At 52.1% G+C, this 21,368-nt stretch overlaps 1 protein-coding gene across 1 annotated transcript in view; it reads right to left on the bottom strand.

Annotated features, from left to right (window-relative positions):
• Nucleotides 1-21,368, bottom strand: part of SLC2A1 (solute carrier family 2 member 1) — a 33,013-nt gene that overhangs the window by 6,481 nt on the left and 5,164 nt on the right. The window contains exon 2 of the mRNA XM_016960567.4: nt 10,615-10,710. Within this exon, the coding sequence (XP_016816056.2) occupies nt 10,615-10,710 (96 nt within the window). The remainder of the gene's footprint in view (nt 1-10,614; nt 10,711-21,368) is intronic.

Here is a 21,368-nt window from a genome sequence, read left to right as displayed (position 1 = left end):
TCTGCAGCCTCCATCACTGCTGTTGGTCCTCCCTATCCCTTCCAACCCACTGAGGTCTAGCAGAAGAAGAAGGTGTGGGCGGGCACACTTGCCAAACCAAGGCCTGCAGTCCCAGAAATGCCCACCTATTCAAATATGCTGGGCCTGCCTCCTGGTGCCTTCCTTCCCATTGCTGTGGGTCCTCAGCCTCTAGCCATCTTTTCCCCTGCCCTGTCACAACCTGTCCCAAGTCAGCAGGCATCTGATGGAGGCCAGGCTCCAAGGGGCGAGGACAGTTGGTAGGGCAGAGGCAAGCCCTAAGGATCTGCTTGTCCGTTCCAAGGACGCCATGCAGGGCAGTGAATAGAAACCTGAACTCTGATTCTGGACACAACTAAATTCAGGTCCTAGCTCCACCCCTTATTTCCAGTGTGACCATGAGCAAGTTATTTCATCTGTGAGTTTCCATGGCCCCATTTCTAAAGTGCAGACATTAGCAGTAGCTGCTTCACAGTGCTGCAGGGAATCAGTGAAACAGTGCTTGGTGTCATCATCCCTAAAATCACCCCACTGCACACTGCTGGCCTGAAGGCTGTGCAGACCACTAACAGAGTCTCCCCAAGCCTTCAACCCGTAACTCAAAATCGGGGCTCCTGCCAGGTATCAATCCAATCTCCCTACCTACCACACCTTTGCACTCACTACACACCATTTCCCACCCCTCTACGCCTTTGAGATGCTACTACTCCTGCCTGGAAGGTACCCCTGGCCTTATTGCTGAAACCTTTCGAGATCCAGGTTTCCCTGACTCCAGGAGTTTGTCTTCCCTGAGGAAGACAGTTGATTCACACCATGGTCTGTCCCAGAGCCAGTGCCAGGGATACCTGGTGAGTAAATGGAGGAATCGAACCAAAGGTGTTAGGCTCTCCTCTTAGAACCCCTTGATCCTGCTGGGGGCAGACAGAAGGCAGATTTTGACAAAAAACAGAGTAACAAAATGCAAAGTGTTCTTCTGTGGACGAAACTAACCCCAGAGGAGGACTGGTTGGGAACGGTAATGCCCCGTTTATCAGGCTCCACCAAGAACAGGCTGCTCTGAATGAGGGTGGATATGGGAACGGTCCAGATAAATGGCGCTTGCCCTTCTGAGGGTCCAATCTTTCCTGACCCATTATGGGGTGAAAATGTGAAGAGATTTCACTTTGCTCTCCTGAGCAACCAGACCTACAAGCAGGGCTGCAGGGCAATGGTGTCTGCCCTTGGGGCTCTCTCCAGGGGCAAGGAGAGGTGTTTGTCCCTGTGCAGACTGGCTCCTGATGGCTAAATTTCTGCATTCCATAGTTCTAAGGTATTCCCCCAACCCTCTGTGGTTCAGAGGCTTGTCTTGTACAACTCTCCACACCTCTTTTGAAATTTGCCAAGAAGTCAGCAAATGGAATTTGTTTGAATTGTATACAAAGAAAGAGTAAATAGGTGCTAAGTAAGGCTTGAAACTACCTAAATAAGCTTGAAGATCTCTTGAGATGTTGGGGCAACTGACAAGAGGGCTGTGTGTAAGTGAGGTGTGACCAGAGCTCCACCCTGAGTTACGTCTCCTGCCTGTGGTCACACAGTCAAAGGGACCCAACCTTGTCCAGGGCTGGCTCCTGGACGCTGCCTAGCTGCTCTGTTACTCAGATCACTTTATGGGGTGGAGGAAGGGTGAGCAGCCAGCTCTCTGCATGTTCACCTTGGCCTAGACTCATCCTCTCCAGCCCACAGCAGCACTTCCTGGCCAAGCTGAGGCTGGGGAGTGGGTTTCTGCCTCTTGATGCCTGAGATTTCTGGGAAGAAGCCACGCCTGGTTTTCCAATTCCTACTGCTGGTTCCGGTGCTCTGTGCCCTCTCCTCCCTGGGGATTCATATGGGGTTCCACGCTGACTCTTGGCCCAGGAAAGGCAGGGGGATGCTGGAGAATGAGAAGAACCCTACATGGGGAAAAGCTCTGGGGTCACATCCTCCCTAGAAGTGTCTGGGTGCACCTCAGGAAAGAAGAGTCTACTTATTATGCCCTGACAGGATCCCACAGGCCCAATCCCGCCGGCTCCCAGCAGCCTCCGCAACCCTGGGTCATGTGTGAGGTGAGACCTGGCACGTGCCTGTTCTGAATGCTCCCACCTCACATGCCCGTCCCAAGCTTAGGATTTAAACACTTGATGCTGCCACCACCCCACACCCACCCATCACCAGGTCCTCTCGATTCTGCCTCCGAGTCTGTCCTACTTCTCTACCCAGGCAGCCTGCCCTGGATCTCATCTGGATTCTGCTCCCGACTCTTCCTATCCACCAAAGTCAGACCCCATTTCCCACAGTGAACCACCCCTCAGAATGCAGTCGGAGTCCTGCACACCAAATGTGCCAGGCTCGGCCATCCACCCGCTTCTCTGCTCCCTTCCCAGCCCAGTCTCTTCACCCAGCTGTGGGGTCTGGGTGGCGGCAAGCGTGTTGAGGAGGGAGGAGCGGTTCTGGTTAGTTCCTGGGGGGACTGCCATGGTGTCGGCCAGCCTAGAGCTGAGGGGCTACTATAGATCTCTGTCCAGGTGCCTCACTGAGCCTAGAGGACACCCACCATGGAGACCACCCTGGAGAAGCAGGTTGACTCTGGGCAGCTGAGATCCTTTGGACCGGATGGCTTCTGGTACGCGAAGCTATTCCTCACCCGGTGGCTCTCCTGGGGTGAGGGCGAGGCCTGCCCAAGCCTAAGGACACCTGGGAATCCCCACACCACCTCCCGCCAGTCGAGGCAACTGTGGGTGAGACTACATGTCTGCCCATCTGCCAAGGAACTTCTCACTTCCCCTTTGTAGAGGGGCATGAGGCGGCGAACACTGCCTGGCACATGGGTAAGCTGTTACTGCTGTCACTGTTGCTCTCTCAAGAAAAGAAGTCACCACTTTCAGAGGAGCCTTAGGGACAAGGTTTTCCATTTTGAAATTGCCAGAAATCATTACCCTAAGAATGTAAGAGTAAGGAGGAACCTGAAGGAACTACGGGCCTGCCTCAGGGAATAAAGCTAGTCTCCAGACCCTGCTTGGCTGCTCCTGGCAGAGGAACCCAGCACTCTGTAGCCCCAGAGGGCAGAGGTGCCAGGGCCAGACTCCAGCTCAGGGGAAGGAAGAGCTTTCTAGACTTCAGGGTACGAGGCTGCCCACCTTACAGGTGGTGAGTTCCCTGTAAGTAGGGAGCATGCAAGTCAAAGTGCTCCAGAGCCGGACTGGTAAACATTTTATGTAAAAGGCTAGCTAGAATCCATTAGGTAGGGTCTGTGAGCCACATATGGCCTCTGTCACTCATTGTTCTTTTTTTCTCAACCTTGTAAAAATGTAAAAACCATTGTTAGCTCATGGGTTGCACAAAAACAGGCTGCTGGCTGGATGTGGCCCTCCTGCCAACCCTTGATCTAGGATTCTAGACCACTGCCAGGAGGGGTATGCGTTTTGGAACCTCTGGCTGGTCTCACCATCCTTCCCGCTAGACATTCCTTTACCCCAGGAGGACTAGGTCAGTTAGGTCGTCCCCAGCAGGGATCCCTGGGCCAGGTTTAGGCTCGGTCTCAACTCTCCCTGTGTTCTATGGGATGCTATTGGGGGGAAGAAGGGGCTAAACTGCCAGCCAAGCTTTCAGCGCCAGTTACAAGGAGGAAAGGGCCAGCTTCTTTGGCTTAGCCTCTCAGCCTGGCCTTCACCCCTGTTCCTTGCCTGCCCCTGTCTTGCAGTTGGGGCTGGCCCCACACTGCCCCTCCCACAAGCTCTCAGCCCAGGGCCTTCATCTCCACAGCAACTCTCAGCCACACCCCAGGGTGAGCTGGGAGATTGGAGCCAGATGTTCCAGGTGGGGCTGGACAGATAACCCTGCCCACTGGGTCCCCTGGGGCCTCACTTTGGGGCCTGGGGGAAGAGGCCCAGGTTGGGGCTAGAGCTGGGCCCCAACCCCCCTGCAGAGGGCTGGACCACCCAGGCTGCTTCCCTGGAACAGCCCTGACATGGCTAGCCTCCAAACCAAGGCCAGGCCAGGCCAGGCCTCCCGGCAGACAGAGGAATCATCCCACTGCCGTGGCCACACCCGAAGCCCTTCTCGGCTCTTGCAATAAAGTGTCTCCTCTACCCCAACTATGACTCACGAGGCACACGCAGTGACTCCCTCATACGACCTAGACACCTCACATCTTTGCTTGGGCCTAATCACCTTTCAGAACATGCACAGATACTCCTCTGGAAAGCCTTCCTCCCGAGAACCACCCCTCCCACTCCACTGCAACTGGTTCTCAAACAGAGACGGCTTTGGTACCCCATAGGACATCTGCCAATGCCCAGAGACATTTTTGGTTGTCACACTGGCTACTGGCATCTAGAGGGCAGAAGCCAAGGATGCTGATAAACATCCTCCAATGCACGGGACAGGCCTCTACAACACCAGCAGAAACATCACAGTGCCAAGCTGAGAAACCCTGCTCTAAGGGCGAAGCACCCTCTCCCTCTTCCTTCCCTGCTCCCACTGTGCTTGCTCGCATTTCCATCATCGCCTTTAGAAGACTAACTGTAAGGTACCGTGTGCTCCCTCTACAGTAAACCTCAGCACGGAGATGGTCTGTCTGATGCATCCATGTTGCTGGTGTCCAGCACGGTGGTGGAGGTGCAGAGTTGACACTAAATGACCAACAAGCCATGAATCTAACTGAAGGGCTTGAGGGGTGATGTGATATGACAGGGTGTGATGGTGTAAGAGATTGTGCAACTGTGTGTGGGAAACCTGAGATGTTGGTACATGACTGAGCTTGACTCAGCTCCAAAGTGAGACCACACACGGCCAGCTAGGTGGCAGTTGTAGGTGAGTGAAAGGGTGTTTAGGTGCCCATCTGGGACTGTGTCCATCTTCCACAATGGTCAAGGGCACAGACTAGGGCCAGACTCCCCGGAGTTACATTGCAGCCTTGCCACTTACTAGCTGTGTGTCCTTGCTTTAATTGCTTAACATTCCTGTGCCCCAGTTTCTTATAGAGCAGGGAAAATTATGGTGTCTGCCTAATGGGGTTATTTTGAAGAACAACTGAATTACTATTTCTAGAGTATGTATAACAATGCCTGGGCAAGCTATAAGTAAGCAGTAAGGGTTTATGGTAGTGGCGACGGGTGAAGGGGAGAGAGGACTAGAACTCTTTGGATATAGGAGAGAGAAGGAGAGGCTGCCTAGAGCACGAAGCCCAGTTCAGCCTGACGGGACACAGGGCTTGGGTTGGGAGGCGGGTGTTGCCTCCAGCTCTTTCACTCACCAAGCTGGGTCATCCTGGGCAGACCTCACCTCCTCTGCAGACCAGGTTCCTCCTTTGTCAAACAAGGAGTGTTGTTTGTCAAACAATGAGGCCCTTTCTGGCCCAAACTCTGGATTCTGAGGATGCCTTATTCTCAGACATGCCTGACACTGTCCCTTGGGCCAGGACTTCATGGTTTCTCAGTGGCTGTCAGTCATCTCTACTGGCAGCTCAGTCATTTGGGGAGGGGAAAGGCAGTGCTCGGATGAGCCCAGTATGATGGTCAGGATTCCCTGGTTCATTTAGCTGCTCCCTCTGTGACTGGGCTCACCTCTTCCGCCTCTGTCCTCCTCCAGGAGGGGATGCATGGCAGGAATGTCTTGTCACACTCACAGCAGGGCAGGGGCAGTGTGCAGAGCTGGGGAGGCACAAGGCCTGGAGCCCACCTCTAGCTCAGCCTCTCACTTTCCAGATACCTCATCTGGCTTCAGGTCCCTCATTTAGAAGAGGGGAAGATGTCAGCCCCGCCTGCCTTGTAGAGTTGCTGTGAGGTGGTAACTTATGGGGTGGTGCTTTGTAAACATATAAGGGAGTATGATTAATTAACCACTTCCAGGAGGAAGCCCTTTGGGGCCTGTTTTATGGAAGAGAACAAGCTTCTGGCATCCTCACCACTTGTGGGGCAAAGTCTCTTCTCAAGAGTAGGCAAACTGTGGCCAACCCAATGCTGTTTCCTAAGAGAGGTTCTTCTAAACAGACAAGGGAAGTCAGTGTGCCCACTGCAGGCAGTTAGCAATTCCGCATCAGCAGAACATTTCACACCCCTGCACCTCTGCAGAAGCCCCTCTCACTGCCCAGACACCTGCCCCTCTTGCCCTATGAGGTCAACTAACCCTTCAAGGTCGAGCATGGCTGCCAAGTCCTTCGTGAAGCCCTTTATTTAATCTCCCCTGTCACCCCAGCCCCAGCATTAGTTGCCCCGTTTGCTCTCACAGCACCTTGAAGCCCTCTGTTAGTGACACTCTGGCTTTCTCCAAGGGGTCTCTCCCACTGCTGTGGGGACAGGGCCTGGCTCGGACTGTGTCTCAGGCAGCTCCCTGAGGGCCAGCATGTGCCTGCTGTGTTCACAGCTATACTTCTCTCTCCTCACTGTCTAGGACCGCATCTGGCACAGCGTGGATGCTCAGGAAGTCCTGGCTGAATGAAAGGGTTGGCCAGATGGAAACTCTGTGTCGCCCTAGGGCAGGCCTTCAGCCTACGCGGGCACAGGAGTCTCTCTGCCCTGTTACTACACATGGGCTCTGAGCCTCACTTTCATTTCTTCTTCTTGGGTCCTTCTGTCCTCTCTTCACATGTTACATGTATCACTTCTAATCTGGCTCCTGGTTGGAAAAACTACAGCCAGCCTTGTGAGAAGTGTTTGTAAAGTACAAAAGTCAACAGACCAAGTGTCTGGGTGCTTGCCCAAGAAACACCGCTAGATTTCAGCGTTCTCAGTTCTGGCCACTCACATCTCCAACTTCGGTCTGCTGGGGCTGGTTCCTGAAGTGACCTTTGGACAGGTGACCATACATGGTCCTATGAATGCAGTTTACAGGCTCACCTGGGCCCTCTGTGCTGCTGACCAGCCCCGTGATGCCCTGGTCAGAGGTTCTGCCCATATTCCATGACAGTTATAACCTCTTGCCTATTTCTGATTAGATGGGAGGCCCCGGGGATCACAGAAGTTCATCTCAGATTTGTCTACGTCTTCAGAAGTCTCTCAGTCCCTGGCTGGGCATGGTGGCTCATACCTGTAATCCCAGCACTTTGTGAGGCCAAGGCAGGTGGATCGCCTGAGGTCGGGAGTTTGAGACCAGCCTCACCAACCTGGTGAAACCCCATCTCTACTAAAAACACAAAAATTAGCTGGGCGTGGTGGTACACACCTGTACCAGTAGCCCAGCTACTTGGAAAGCTGAGGCACGAGAACCACTTGAACCCAGGAAGCGGAGGTTGCAGTGAGCCAAGATCATGCCACTGTACTCTGGCCTGGGCAGCAGAGCAAGACTCCGTCTCAAAAAAAAAAAAAAAAAGGTATCTCAGTCCCTCCTGGCCAAAGGCAGCCCCTCCCTTCTGCTCCGACACCACCCTCCCTCCTGGAAGACCTCCGCCCTCACTTCCTTATCTTCACCCTCTCCTGCTGATTCCTTCCAACATGTTTAAAAATAACCTTCATTAAAATAAATAAATAAATTCCTAGCCATACCATCATTCCAAACCTCCTCTTTTCTCCCTCTCCCACCAACTCTTTTGGAAGAGCCGTCTCCACCCTTTCTCATCTGCCTCTCACTCTTCACCCAATCGTAGTGAGGCTTCTATCCACGCTGTGCCACCCAGTCAGCCCGAGTGGCCACAAGGCCACCATCGCCTCTTCTGCATTCAGCAATGTGGAGAGGCTTGCCCAGTTCAACCCCTGGGGTACCCGATGGCCTTCCTCCACTCACTATCCACCAGTGTCTATTACTATGACAGGCACCATTCTAGGCACTAAGGACATGGCCGTGGACAAACCAGACAAATACCCTGGCCCTTCGATGGCTTACATTATCCCTCTGTCTTGGGAGGGTATCCTCTCCTGGTTTTAGAGATACCAGCTCTTGTTCTTCTACTTAGGGTCTTTTTCTAGCAATGGGTTGTTCTCTGGGGCCTTGATCTTTTTACTTTTAATTTTTATTTATTTAATTATAAAATTGAGATGAGGTCTTGATGTGTTGCTCAGGCTGGTCTTGAACTCCTGGGCTCAAGTGATCCACCCACCTCAGCCTCCCAAAGTGCTGGGATTACAGCGTGAGCCACATGCCCGGCCTTAATCTTCATTTCTCTTTTTATTCCACAGTCTCCCTAGAAGACCTTTCTCCACTGTGTGGATACCAGTGACTAATTCTCAACTTTTCTCCAGCCTGGGTCTAAGAAACAGACCCATACATACAGGTGCCTCCTGCACATCTCCAGCTGTGTCACCCCACGCCTCCATTCCTGCACATCCCACGGCCACCTCTCAGCTCCTGGCACACCTGCTCCTTCTTCAAACCACACATCACCCATGCCAGAAACCTAGAAACCATTTTTAAACCCTTCTCTGTTGCCCTCGCACGGAATTGATGACCAAATCCTGTCCATTCTTCCTCTGAGGGTTTGCTTTTATGTCACTAGTCCAACGGTTATGTCACTAGTCCAACGGCAACTTTCTTGATGGTTTCCCGTCTCTAGTCTCACATTCTTAAGTCCGCCCCTCCATACCAGACGCCTGAGTCATTTCCCTACAATGCAAGTCTGATCACGTCTGCCCTGGGCAGTGGGTCCCTATTGTCCTCATCCTGAAGTCCATGCTCCCTAGCTGGGCCCCCGTGCTGGTGCCCATCCGCCCCTTCTGACTGTGCCGTGCCATACTCACAGGGCCCTTTGTGGTCTGGCTCTTGCCTACCTTACCTTGTTGACCTCCCCAACCTTTCCCCTCCTCCTGTTCACTCTAGTGACACACTAAACTACTCACGCTTTACTGAATGCCGGGCTTTCTGTCTTCTGGGCATTTTGCTTTGAAGGCCCCCTGCTCACCCCAACCCTGTTCTGTTTCTGGAAAACACCTCCTCTGTCCTGGCCTTAGAGTCCTAGTTCTGTCATTAACTCACTATGAGATCACAGTCAAGACATCATTAAATCCAGTAGCTGTCAACCTTGGCTGCACATTCGAATTGGTTGGGAAGCTTTTAATTGAATGCCCAAACAGCATCCCAGACCAATTAAATCAGAATCTGGGGGCGTTCTGGAAACCCCAATGTGCAACCAAGTGGAGAGCTCAACTTCCCTCTGTGTCCTCCCAGCCTGTCTTACAGACTTTCCATCTGTAAGGATTCCCAAAGGGAGCCAGTTCTGAAGCACACACTTTGGCAAGAGCTGTCAAGACCACTTAGCAAATGCAGGGCTTGGGGCTGGTCCAAGCATGGGCCCACGGTCACCATGCCCAGCAAACTTGGAAAAGTCCTGTCACCTCCCCTGCAGCTGAGCATGACTCAGCAGGCCAAGCCTTCCTGGTGACTTGCTCCTCGGCATCGGGAGTGGCCCCATAGCCACTGTCTGCCTATTTGGAAGAAGCCCAGCTAACTCTAGACACTACCTGGTTCCCCCAAACAGGACCCTGATCTTTGGGAGTCACCGCACTCACTTTCTAGCCCCATCCGTCTGGACAAGAAATGTGGTCCTGACGTGAGGACTGCCCACTCTCATTTGGTCCTCTCTGGGAAGGTACAGATTTTTAAACGGGCAAGGCAGCTGGTTAGGAAGACAGCCTGAGGCCATGGAAACAACAGAGCTTGGCTTCTGACTCCAGCATTCAATAGCTTTGTGACCTTGGGCCTGTCGGCCATTTCATCTGCCTGGGCCTCAGTTTCCGGGTCTACAAAATGGAAATCACCACCCAATCTCATAAACACAAGCAAAATGCCTGGTACAGAGGAAGGGCTCAGTTTCCTTTCCTGTCCCTGCCTCCTACCCCCTACCCCCTTTTCCTCTTCTCTCCTCCTTAATGCAAGTAGGCTGGGCTGGAGGAGATGGTCTAGGTCCCTTCCCATCCTGACATTCAAGTAAACAAGTGAGGACAGATCTAGGATGCACGGCAGGGAGGAGGAAGCCAGCACAGACCTTCACCCCTTGTGGCTCCCTAGGGCAAGACGCCATTTCTGCTTTGACTGGCACAGGGCCTTCAGGGAGAGGACGCGGTTTCAACCTACAAATAAAGGAAGTGTGCTGCCTGTGGATGGGTATGAGTGCAGGCTCAAGGACCACCTGGCAGGCTGGTGTTGGATACCAGCTCTGTCTCTGACTTAGCTGGGTGATATTGGGCGGGTTTCCTCTCTCTGGCCATTTCCCACACCTGCAGGCTGGGAGTGGTGCCTGTTGCCTCCTGACAGTGCTGCAGTGAGCATCAAGTGAGACAAGCCCATGAAAACCCTCTGCAGCCCCAGAATGCCACGGAAATGCAGCATTATTGTATTGAGCTTTGCTTTGAGTTTATTATATCATCAAACATATTATTAAATGACTGAGTTGGGTGGGGGGTTGGTCAAGAGGGCCTATACAAGACCCCAGGTTTCTGTGGGACCTGAGATTCTAGAATTCTGCCACCCTGATTCCAAAGCAAGAGAAGAGTCTCTGACATGATCAGGGCCAGAAAACTGGCTGGAGAGGCAGACAGTACAGTGAGTTCGTATAAATGACTCTAATTCAGGTGGTGGCGTGAGACTGTGGGCGTGTGTGATGTGCAACAGAGCAGGCTGGTGTCCATAAGCCAACGATGGCACAGTACTCACCTTCTGGGGGGCATTGATGACTCCAGTGTTGTAGCCAAACTGCAGGGAGCCAAGCACTGCTCCTCCCACGGCCAGCATGAGGCGACCCGTCAGCTTCTGCGGAGAAACAAACCACACTGTTATAGGCGTGTCTGGGAGCAGGTTACTACAGGGCAGGGCCTGGACTGGCAAGTTTCTGTGTTCAGATATCTTGCCTGACTCTTGGCACCACACCAGTCTTTCTCCCAGGAAACTTGGCCAATTCCTGACCTTAGGTGCCCAAACCAGCCTAGCTGACTTCAAGATACTGGGCTGGCCGGTCCATTTCCTGGGGAGAGAGGGGAAGTATGATCTTCTCTCTCTGTAGCCAGGTCTCAGAGAGGGAGAGGCTTTGGATTCTTGGGGGTCTCATTTCCCTGGTGGAGCCATGCCTAGGGTCTGGTGGTTCTAGACTCTCTGACTGGGAGGCCCAGGAACCAGCCCTCCTACGCAAGGGGGCCCAAATTACTTGGTAGGAGTAGCACAGATATAGATAGGAGAAGCACCCTGGATTTGGAGCTGAAGCCGCTGGCTTCTGATTCCAGCCCATCTGCCTGTTTGCTCTGTGAATTCCAGCAGGCTAAGTCCCCCATGTACCACCTCTCCCCTATCCTCCATTTGCTTGTCAGCAAAATGGCAACAGCTTCGTTTGTCACATTGGAGATGTGATCCCACCTTGCCCTACCCTTTCTGCTGTTCACAGGGCAGGAAACTGAGCCCTGAGAGGGTGAGGCAAGTTCCAGATCACTCAGGAGCCTGCAGCAGAGCTCAGGGCTCCGGACTCCCTACCCAGTGCTCCTCACGGCAATAATCCCCAAACCATAAGCCTCCCAAGGTTATATGGACATAGACGACATGCTAGGCAGGAATGCACTTTGGAAAAGTGCACAAGGTGAGTAAGAGTGTGGGGCTAAGGTGTTTCCAATGGGCAAAGGGATGGGAGAGAAAAAGAGCAGTTTGCTTCTGTCCATTGGAAGCCGAGGACCTAAGGCAGCAGGAAGGGCAGAGGCCAGCAGGTGAAGAGCCCTGCTTAGCCACAGGTGACTGAGAGGCCAGCAGGGTGTCAGCCCTGCTGAAGAAAAGTGCTCTTTTCAGCTATAAAAATGAGGAAGTCAGGAAATGTGACATTAGGCAGGCCTTTAACTGATTGTGGGAGAACAGGGCTGCGGGAGGCATGCCAAAGAAACGACTGGCATTCACTACGCACACTACACCAAGCTGGGCCCTGGAAGTGGGTGGAGCTGGCCATGGCCTGGCTGTGGGTCTCTGGGCCTTGGTTTCCACAGAACCCAGAAGCAGCCTTTACTTCAAGATCATCACAGATAGCCCTGGGCATAGCTGTTACCAGGCATATTCCCAGTATGGTCTTTTCATTCTCTGAAAGCGGTCAGTCAGGGCAACGACTGCAAAAGCCAAGGCTCTCACATCAGAGGCTGCGAAAGAGGAAGAAGGCTTCGGCCCAGGAGGAGTGTGCAGCTCAGAGCCCCCTCTGTGTGTGCGCTGCATCCTTCCTTCCCATTAGTCTGTCTACCTGACCCCTTAGCCTGCCTCTGGACATTTATTCCACATGCTGGGGCTTCCCTCATACCACAGGGACTCCATTCCCTCTAAATCCTCTGCATTGCCCAACTAGAAAGACAGCCCCCACCCCCCATATGTCCTGGCACTGCCCCCAGAATCTCCCTTCTCTCAATTCTCTGGGGAGCCTTCAGGCCCAGAGCTGTTGTTCCGAGTGGGTAGTGAGCAGCTGACAAATTTCTGGGGGACCCCAGCGACACACCAGGTCAAGCCTAATTCATAGGGTGGACACTAATTCAGAGGCTGTGGCAAGGCACTAAGCATCACCAGGAGGGCTCACTAAACAGCGACTGCTAGGCCCGCCACGTGCTGGGCTTTCTGCCTGCGGTATTACCTGCATTTGCTCATGGGATGCAAAGTATATACTGTATTTTTCTGGAACACATTAGAATAGATTAAAAAACAAGCAATGCAGTGACATCAATCTATCATTTAAGAAAACGTGGCATAGTTATATAATGGAATACATAACCTGGGAGTTCGAGGCCGCAGTGAGCTGTGATCACCCCATGGCACTCCAGCCTGGGTGACAGAGTGAGACTCTGTCCCAAAAAACAAAAGCGAAACCAAAAACAGAGCAGTGTGTATATTGTATGCTACCTTTTGGGTTAAAAAAAAAAAATTGGCTGGGGGTAGGGGGAGAATATACACATCTATTTAAAAGAATGCACAAGAGGCTAGGCACGGTGGCTCACATCTATAATCCCAGCTTGAGGCCAGGAGTTCGAGACCAGCCTGGCCAACATGGCAAAACCCTGTCTCTACTAAAAATACAAAAATTAGCTGGGCATGGTGGTGCGTGCCTGTAGTCCCAACTACTTGGGAGGCTGAGGGACAAGAATCACTTTATCTGGGAGATGAAGTGAGCCGAGATGGCGCCACTGCACTCCAGCCTGGGCGACAGAGCAGACTCTGTCTCAAAAAAAAACAAAAAACAAGAATGTACAAGAAAGGTAACATTCTAACCCCGGGGGGGCCTGGGTGACTGGGGACAGGGTGAAAGGGAGATTTCATTTTATAGCCTTTGGCACTTTTTTGAATTCTGAATGGTGTGAATGGAATCACCTATTCAAAATAATTTTTACAAGCCCTATGATTTCATATTACTTAGAACAAAGCAATTCAAATAAAAACATTAAGTGGAAAATAATACAAATGATCCATGGATCTGGCAAAAATTATGTTGGTAGAGCATGAGTGAATGACACTGGCTACGTGAGGTAAGTGCTATCATCACAGGCCCTGTTTTACTGAGGTCTGCATCTGATGTTCCCGGGGTCTGGAGCCTCTGAAGTCATCCCTGGGGCCCCACTGAGCAGCTGCTCGATTGTAGCCTCTGTCAATGGGGGCTGCTGGAGGCCAAGGACATACCCCTCCGCTGGACCTTGTCATCAGCAGGTCGAGGTCAAACTCGACTTTAGAAAACCTGCCTACCCACGCCCTGGGTCATATCCACATCCACCCAGGCAGCTGCTGCACTAGGACTGACTAAAATACCAGTGACCCATGCTCTAGGTCTCATGCTAAGTAGAGCTGGGGCCCCGGATGAAACTGGACCCAGTCCTGACACCAAGGAAGGAGTTTCCAGTCCAGTGGGGTGGGGGCAGTGGGGAGGCAGATGAAGATGAGAGGCTAGTGTGGTCTGGGCTTCAACAGGGGGCTGGTATGAGGCACTGTGAGAACCCTGGAGGGAAAGATTTCCAGTTTTGCCTGGGTACAAAAAAAGATGAGTTCCCAGGAGGTGACATTGGAGCTGGGCTGTGAAGGACACACAGAGAGTCTGCCAAGTGGGAAAGCAGTGGCAAGGCTACATTCCAGGTGGACAGAACAGTATGTGCAGGGGGAAGAAATGGGGACCAGTCAGATTAAGAAACAGGGTGCTCAGTGTGGCTCAGTGCTAGGTGTAGGGGGAGGGATATGGCCCCTGCTCCTCAGTAGGCACAAGACACTGCGACCAATCTCAGATTCATGCTGCCACTCTGCTGCGCCCACTATAGCCGGCTTGATCATTGCTGGGCTTGGAAGCAGACCCACGTTTAAATGCAGTAAGCTGCCTCCTTTCACCTTGGAGTTGGATACAAGGCAGCCCTGCTCTGGGCCTTGGTTTCCTCACCTAGAAAACGGGGATGAAAGTTCCTTCCTTAAAGGGTTCCTGTTAAGTTTTCTATCAGTATCCATCATGAAGCCTGGCAGAATTCCCTCCACAAGTGTTTGCTGGATCGGCGAAGAATAGCAAGCTACCCTCGATCGGGTAGCCTCAGCACCATCTGCCCCCACCAGCCAGTGGCTGGAACTGGAACATGGCAATGAAGTCCATTCACTCAACGTGTATTTATTTATTCTGGTGTCAAGCTGATGAACAGTTGGTGATGACTTAGAGAAGGGTACTAGCCCCATAGAGCTTGTGATTTTCTTGTGGGAGCCTTTTTTACTGGTGGGGAGCAATGTACAGCCCAGAGTCTGGGATCCCCAGCAGCCCATCAGCACTCCCTGGGGATGAGACTACTTTCTAGAACATTCCATTCTCTTCCAGGCCTTTGCTCTTGCTATGTCCTCTGCAGTCTCTAGCTTATTACCCATCTGCCACTCAGTTTGGGAACTCCTTAAGAATAGAACCAGGGGCAGGACGCGGTGATCCCAGAACTTTGGGAGGCCAAGGTGGGCGGATCATTTGAGCTCAGGAGTTCAAGACCTGCCTGGGCAATATGGTGAAACCAGGTCTCTACTAAAGTTACAAAAAAAAAAAAAAAAACAGCTGGATATGGTGGCACACATCTGTATCACCTGAGCCTGGGAGGCAGAAGTTGCAGTGAGCCAAGATCATGCCACTTCACTCCAGCCTCGGCAACAGAGCGAGATAAAAAAAAGGAATGGAACCTGGGTCATACCGTGTCTGCAGCCAGAGTGACGAGAGTAGGGAACAGCACATGCTAATTGCCAAACAAAGAAACCTGCCACTTTTCAATTTGGCTTTTGGGCAAAGCTGGCTCTGTGAGTATCTGTTGTGCCAGACCAGTGTTCATCCTTAGCCATTTATCAAACCCCTGACGAGTGCTGGAACATCAGAGCTCTGAGAGGTAAATACAGCACCCCACAAAACCCTCCACTCCAAGCCCACAGGGCTGTCGAGGAAGGACCTCTGAAGTCAGGCAGACTGAGTTCAAATCCTGACTCTCCTAGGAGAGTCATGGCCTCCCGGCTTGGCCAGTGACTGGGCTCAGGGTCCAGCACAGAGAAGCATTTCTCATGTCCCCACCCCTCACCCTCCCTATCCCACCGCTGGGGGTCTCACGACCCACAAGAGCCCTCCCTCTCCCAGGAAGCCATGGATGAGGTGTTAAGATTCAGGACCTCTCCCCCAACGCTCGGATGCCAGATGGCCCTGGCCACATTGTATAACTTGCCAAACACTGTGGCCTTTTGACCCATGTCAGTGTGTCAGCATTGCGCTCCAGCCCCAGGGTTGGCCTGCAGCAGGTTCTCAATCTATATTGGCACAGGAAGGGCACGTGGCTACTGCCACTCAGAGGCAGGGTATTCCTGGCAAGAGGAGGGTCCCAGGGCTGGCAGACTCCAGATGTTGCTCCATCTTGTCCTCTTCCCACAGCATCCCACATGGGTTCCCCAGGTGCAGGGAAGCAGGGGACGCAGGGCTTTCCAACTGCTTAGTCCACAGCTCAAAGGAGTGGGGGAGGGGTTTACCTGAATCCATGACAGCTCCCTTTTAATTTGTTTTGTTGTGTTTCTTACTCATTTAAACGAACTTCTGGGCATTAAAAGAAAGAACCTCAAGGCTGGGCGCGGTGGCTCACACCTATAATCCCAGCACTCTGGTAGGCCGAGGCGGGCGGATTGGTTAAGGCCAGGAGTTCCAGACCAGCTTGGCCAACACAGCAAAACCCTGTCTCTACTAAAAATAGAAAAGTTGGAGCCGGGCACGGTGGCTCACCCCTGTAATCCCAGCACTTTGGGAGGCCAAGGCGGGCAGATCATGAGGTCAGGAGATGGAGACCATCCTGGCTAACACGGTGAAACCCCGTTTCTACTAAAAATACAAAAAAAAAATTAGCCCGGCATGGTGGCGCATGCCTGTAGTCCCAGCTACTTGGGAGGCTGAGGCAGGAGAATGGCGTGAACCCAGGAGGCAGAGCTTGCAGTGAGCTGAGATCGCGCCACTGCACTCCAGCCTGGGCGACAGAGCAAGACTCTGTCTCAAAAAAAAAAAAAGTACAAAAATTAGTGGGGTGTGGTGACACATGCCTATAATCCCAGCTACTTGGGAGGCTGAGGCAGGAGAATAGAATCACTTTAACCTGGGAGGCGGAGGTTGTAGTGAGCAGATATTGCACGACTGCATTCCAGTCTGGGCAACAGAGTGAGACACTCTCAAAAGAAAAAAAAAGAAGACAGCTTTGGCTGCAATAAGAAAGAAAGAAGCTCAAGAAATTGCAGACTGCTGTAACATCGGCACTTTACAGGAGGCACCTGAGGTCAGAGGGCAGGTGCCCAGCCTAGCATACAAACAAAAGCCAGGGTTGGGACTAGAGTTGTTTGGTTTCCTAGCCTGGCATTCTACCCTCTGACCGGTTCCATCCTGCCAAGCCTTTTAAAAAAGAAGAGTGATGGACTAACAGTCCAAAACCTGACCTTAGGGTGACCTCAAGCATTAAGTGCTCCTGAAGCCACTTCCTTTAAGCCTTCCAATGATGTCAAGACCCTTGCATGACTGAACCTCCAGACACCCCTGGTTGCCCTCGAGGCAGAAGGCACTCGCCAGTCTTCAAAGTAGAACTGAGAGGAGGGAGCTGGTGCATTTATCAGCAGCAGCAGCGAGCTGAGGCACCCTGCCAGGGGCTGCTCATACATTCTGATTAACCACCATGAACAAGCTTTTGGGGAGCGATTACTCCCTTTTCACAGATGAGAAATGAGAGAGAGGGAAAAGCGCAGAACCAGGGGACTCTAGGCTTCAGGGAAGCTTCCAATTGGGGGTCTCTGATGCCAAATTCTACGCCTTTCCTGCTTAGGTCCTCCCCCTTGTTTCCGGGTACTGGTCCCTGAAGGAAACAAGGTTTCTACCTGGTGCTTTCTATGTAGGTCAAATTCCATAAAAGCAACTCTCTGAGCCTTGCCCACTCTGAGCTGAGACAGCCCGGGCACAAGCTCAGAAACCTCTGGGCCACTTTGCTGCATTTGCTATAAGCCAAAGTTGGCAAACTATGGCAGCTAAGAATGAGTTTTACATTTTTAAGTAGCTGGGGAGAAAAAAAAGACAATGACTAATATTTTGTGATATGTAAGAATTATATTAAGTTCACATTTCAGTGACCATGAATAAAATTTTATTGGAACACAGCCACACTCATTTGTCTACAGCTGCTTTTGTACTGCAACAGCAAAGCTGAGTGGCAGGCCGAGAACTACATACATGTCCGACAAAGCTGACAATATTTACGCTTTATCTGGCCCTTTAGAAAAAAGTTGATCGGCCTCTGCTTTAAGCCCCACGTCCCCTGAGCTAGCTGCCCAGCATTCTCAAAGCCTTCCAGGCAAAACCACATCCTCCCTAAATAACCGAAAAGGTATGCATCCTATTATGGAATGTTAAATGTAAATGGCTCCTTGGCCATGTGTGGGTGTGGGGCCAGGATCTGGACCCTGGGGAAACTGACACCCCTGAGAAGATACACATTTGGTGGTGAGATGGGCAATAATTCAACTAAGAGAACATTAATTTGGTAAGATTGGGCACATGCAAAGTTCACTGTCACTCTCAGCAGACACATTTAAGTCCCAGCTCCTCCACTTGTGTGACCTTAAAAAAGTCCTTTCCTGGCTGGGCATGGTGGCTCACGCCTGTAATTCCAGCACTTTGGGAGGCTGAGGTGGGCGGATCACCTGAGGTCAGGAGTTGAAGACCAGCCTGACCAACATGGTGAAACCCCGTCTCTACTAAAAATACGAAAAATTAGCTGGGCGTGGGGGGCGTGCGCCTGTAATCCCAACTACTCGGGAGGCTGAGGCAGGAGAATCACTTGAACCCGGGAGGCAGAGGTTGCAGTGAGCCGAGATCGCGCCATTGCACTCCAGCTTGGGCAACAAGAGTGAAACTCCGTCTCAAAAAAAAGTCTCTTCCTCTAAGCTTCAGTTAATTCTCCATAAGAGAGGATCTTCTATGAATAAATGATATTGCTAAGGAAAGATTATGCCTGAATGCATGCTCCCAACAACACTCTTCTAGTCAATGGAAATTCAGCGATAAAACTATACCAAATCCCTGCCTATGGAACTTGATAGGTTAGTTGAAGGCTGGGGCAGAAAATAAATACATGTAATACATCAGGTGGTGAGTGGTATGAAGAAGGTGATGGGGCTGCTATTTCTTAATCATGGTGGGACATGCCTGTAATGAAGTATTATGCAGCTATTGGAAAGAATGAAACACATCTGTGTTTCACATAACATGTATGTGTTATGAAGAGTACCAGGGTAGATTGTTCAGGGGGGAAAAAAAGCAATAGGATGTACATATTGTGTAAGGAACAGGGAGTTAGTGAACTTGTATAGTGGCACTTGGTTGTATGTGCAGAGAGAAACACTGCCAGTATTTACCTCTAAGGGTTGCGTTGGTGAACAGAATGGGTTGCAAAGAACTATGCAGAAAGTGGGATCCAACTACACAAATATTCTATTTATAGGCATGTATCTACACGTGCACAAAGAGAAGTCTTTAGGGTAAACACCAAACTGTCAAAACTAGAAGACACTCTTTCATTTATTATGCTTCTCTGTAGTTGGCTCTGTAACTTCTGAAGTTTTTTTTTAATCCAATTTTTTTTCCAGTCACATCTAAGAACTTTATTGGACACAGCTTGGATGCCAGGACCTGGTAGGCCCCACACACTGCCTGCTAGGCCCTGGACTGTCCAGGGCTGGAGTGAGGGTAGTTCATGCAAGGAAGTGTCAGACCACATGGTAACCCCACAATGCAACACTGTGGTTAGAGACTTTATATAGCTGGGAGATGGAGGGCTGCCCCACAGATGTATGAACAGGTCCAATCTTCCATAAATAAACCTACAGAAGAGAGGAAAATGACACTGGAATTCATCCCTAGACACAGAGTACCCTAGATGGGAGGGGGCATCCTCACTGGTCAGGGGGCCAGGATGGGTGATGAGGGGGCCCAGATATCCACAGCATGGGGCAGGCAGGGGCAAGGATGGGGTCAACAGATGATGGGCATTTGCACTAGGACACTGCATTCACAAGACCAACTACTGAAGGGATATGTGTGTCAGGCTGTTCATTCTGGAATAAGCAGGGGTGATCTTTATATCACATTCTGTGGCTGGTGGGCTCAAAGGCTACTTTGTGGAGAGAATGAGACCATGCAGTGAAAATGAGCATCAGGATCAAGCCCACAAAGAGCCCGGGCTTCTAGGCAGCACTGTGTCCCCCACAGTGCTGATGACATAGCTGGCTGCCGGGCCACTCAGGCCCACACTCAGCCTAGCGCTTGGCTGGAGGAGATTCCCGTAGAGGCTGATGCAGTCGATCAGGGAGTTGGGGATAAGGACTTCCATCACCAGGTTGTAGATGGTGATGATGCCAGCCATGACCGCTGGGACACTGGACTTCAGGATCAGCTCCAGCCGCATAAGGGCCAGGGCCACGAGGCAGTGCTGCTCTAGGCTGTGCCACAGACAGCACACAGGGCTGTGGGATGGAGGCAAGGCGAGCCCAGAGCAGACTCTGTTTACCTGGGGCAGAACCCTCTGGGAATAGCTTCTGCACAGCTGTGAGGGCCACACCCAAGTTATCACACGCAGCAGGGAGCTGAAGGCAGCCCCCACCTAGGGGCAGGAAGTCCTCAAGAAGAACTGCCACGGCTGGGTGATCAAGGAGCCCGGTGTAGCTGTTTGTTTCTTTCCTTGAACTGGGCCCTCCAGCCCAAGAGAGTCCACCTCTTCCTCCAGCAGAGGTGCTTATGGTTAGCTGGCCTGTCTGGGCTCCCACTGTGCTATGAAACCCAATCTGTGCTGCTCAGCAGTCCCCAAGCCTGCTGCACAGACCACATGCTCCCCTGGAGCCTCAGTGCCGCTGACCCAGACAGCTAGCTCTCATCCCCAGTACAGCTGAGGACACAAGCTCCAACAAGAAGTGTGGCTGGCCTAAGGTCCAATGGTAGAGCTGTTTCTGATGGAGCCGTTTCCTCCCCACTCCCAAATGCCAGGGCAGGGGGAGATAAACTGGGCTAGGAGACATAGGCAGACTTCCTGTCCAGCAGAGGCCTCAGTAGCCAAAGGCTCCATCAGCTGAGGCCTGGCAAGAGCTCTCTCCCATTTCAGGGTGCAGAAGCCTCAGGGAGGCAAGTCAGTGTGGTCACAAAGAGAGGAGATGCTGTCTTCTTTCTGCCCAGGTTCAAGGCCTGGGAGCCCTGCTCAGTTACTGCAAAACCCTAATGTTTATGCATCAGCTACTGCCAGGCCTGGTGGCTGGAAGACAGAGCCTCAGGCTCCAGTCCACCCCTCCCGTGGAGAGAGGTAACAATTGGAGGCTTGTTTGGGTAGCCAGGGCTGGGCCCGCAGGCCTGGACACAGCCTCTCTGAGCCCATGAATCTGGTCAGGAGGCCTCCCAGCCTCCGCCATCATGGGGACGTCGGTTACCAGACTGAGTGAGCGGCTTTATCACCTTTATGCCCAGGAGTGAGGTGGGGGAAGGGGTGAGGTTGCAGGCCCCAAGCCAACACTGCACACTTTCCTCTTTGTTCCAGGCCTCCCCAGCTTTGCCAGTCTTGGGGAAGCAGGGAGCTGGATGGCTGTACCCTTGGTACTTGAGCAGAGCTCTGGGCCGACACCCCGTGACCAGGAGGCACTGGGCAAAGCTGAGCTCCTTGAAGTCACAAGCTGATTACGGGGGATTTGAGGCTGGCCCAGCTCCGGGGCAAATAGGGTCGAATCCCTGGATGGCTCGGTACTAGACAAGGATCATCTTGGGGCTGTTTACATCATTTGTACACCCAGACTGGCCTTACAAAGGGTCTTTCCACTTAAAATAGCCACTTCTCTAATTTAGGGCACGGGGCCAGTCTCACCACATCCACTGGGGGTAGCCAAGTCTCTATTTACTGAGAAGGAAACCAAGGCTCCAAGGA

Source organism: Pan troglodytes, chromosome 1 (genome assembly GCF_028858775.2).
Source record: "Pan troglodytes isolate AG18354 chromosome 1, NHGRI_mPanTro3-v2.0_pri, whole genome shotgun sequence".
Classification (NCBI taxonomy): domain Eukaryota; kingdom Metazoa; phylum Chordata; class Mammalia; order Primates; family Hominidae; genus Pan; species Pan troglodytes.
The sequence above is the reverse complement of the archived record's forward strand: the minus strand, read 5'-3'. Positions and strand labels throughout refer to the sequence as shown.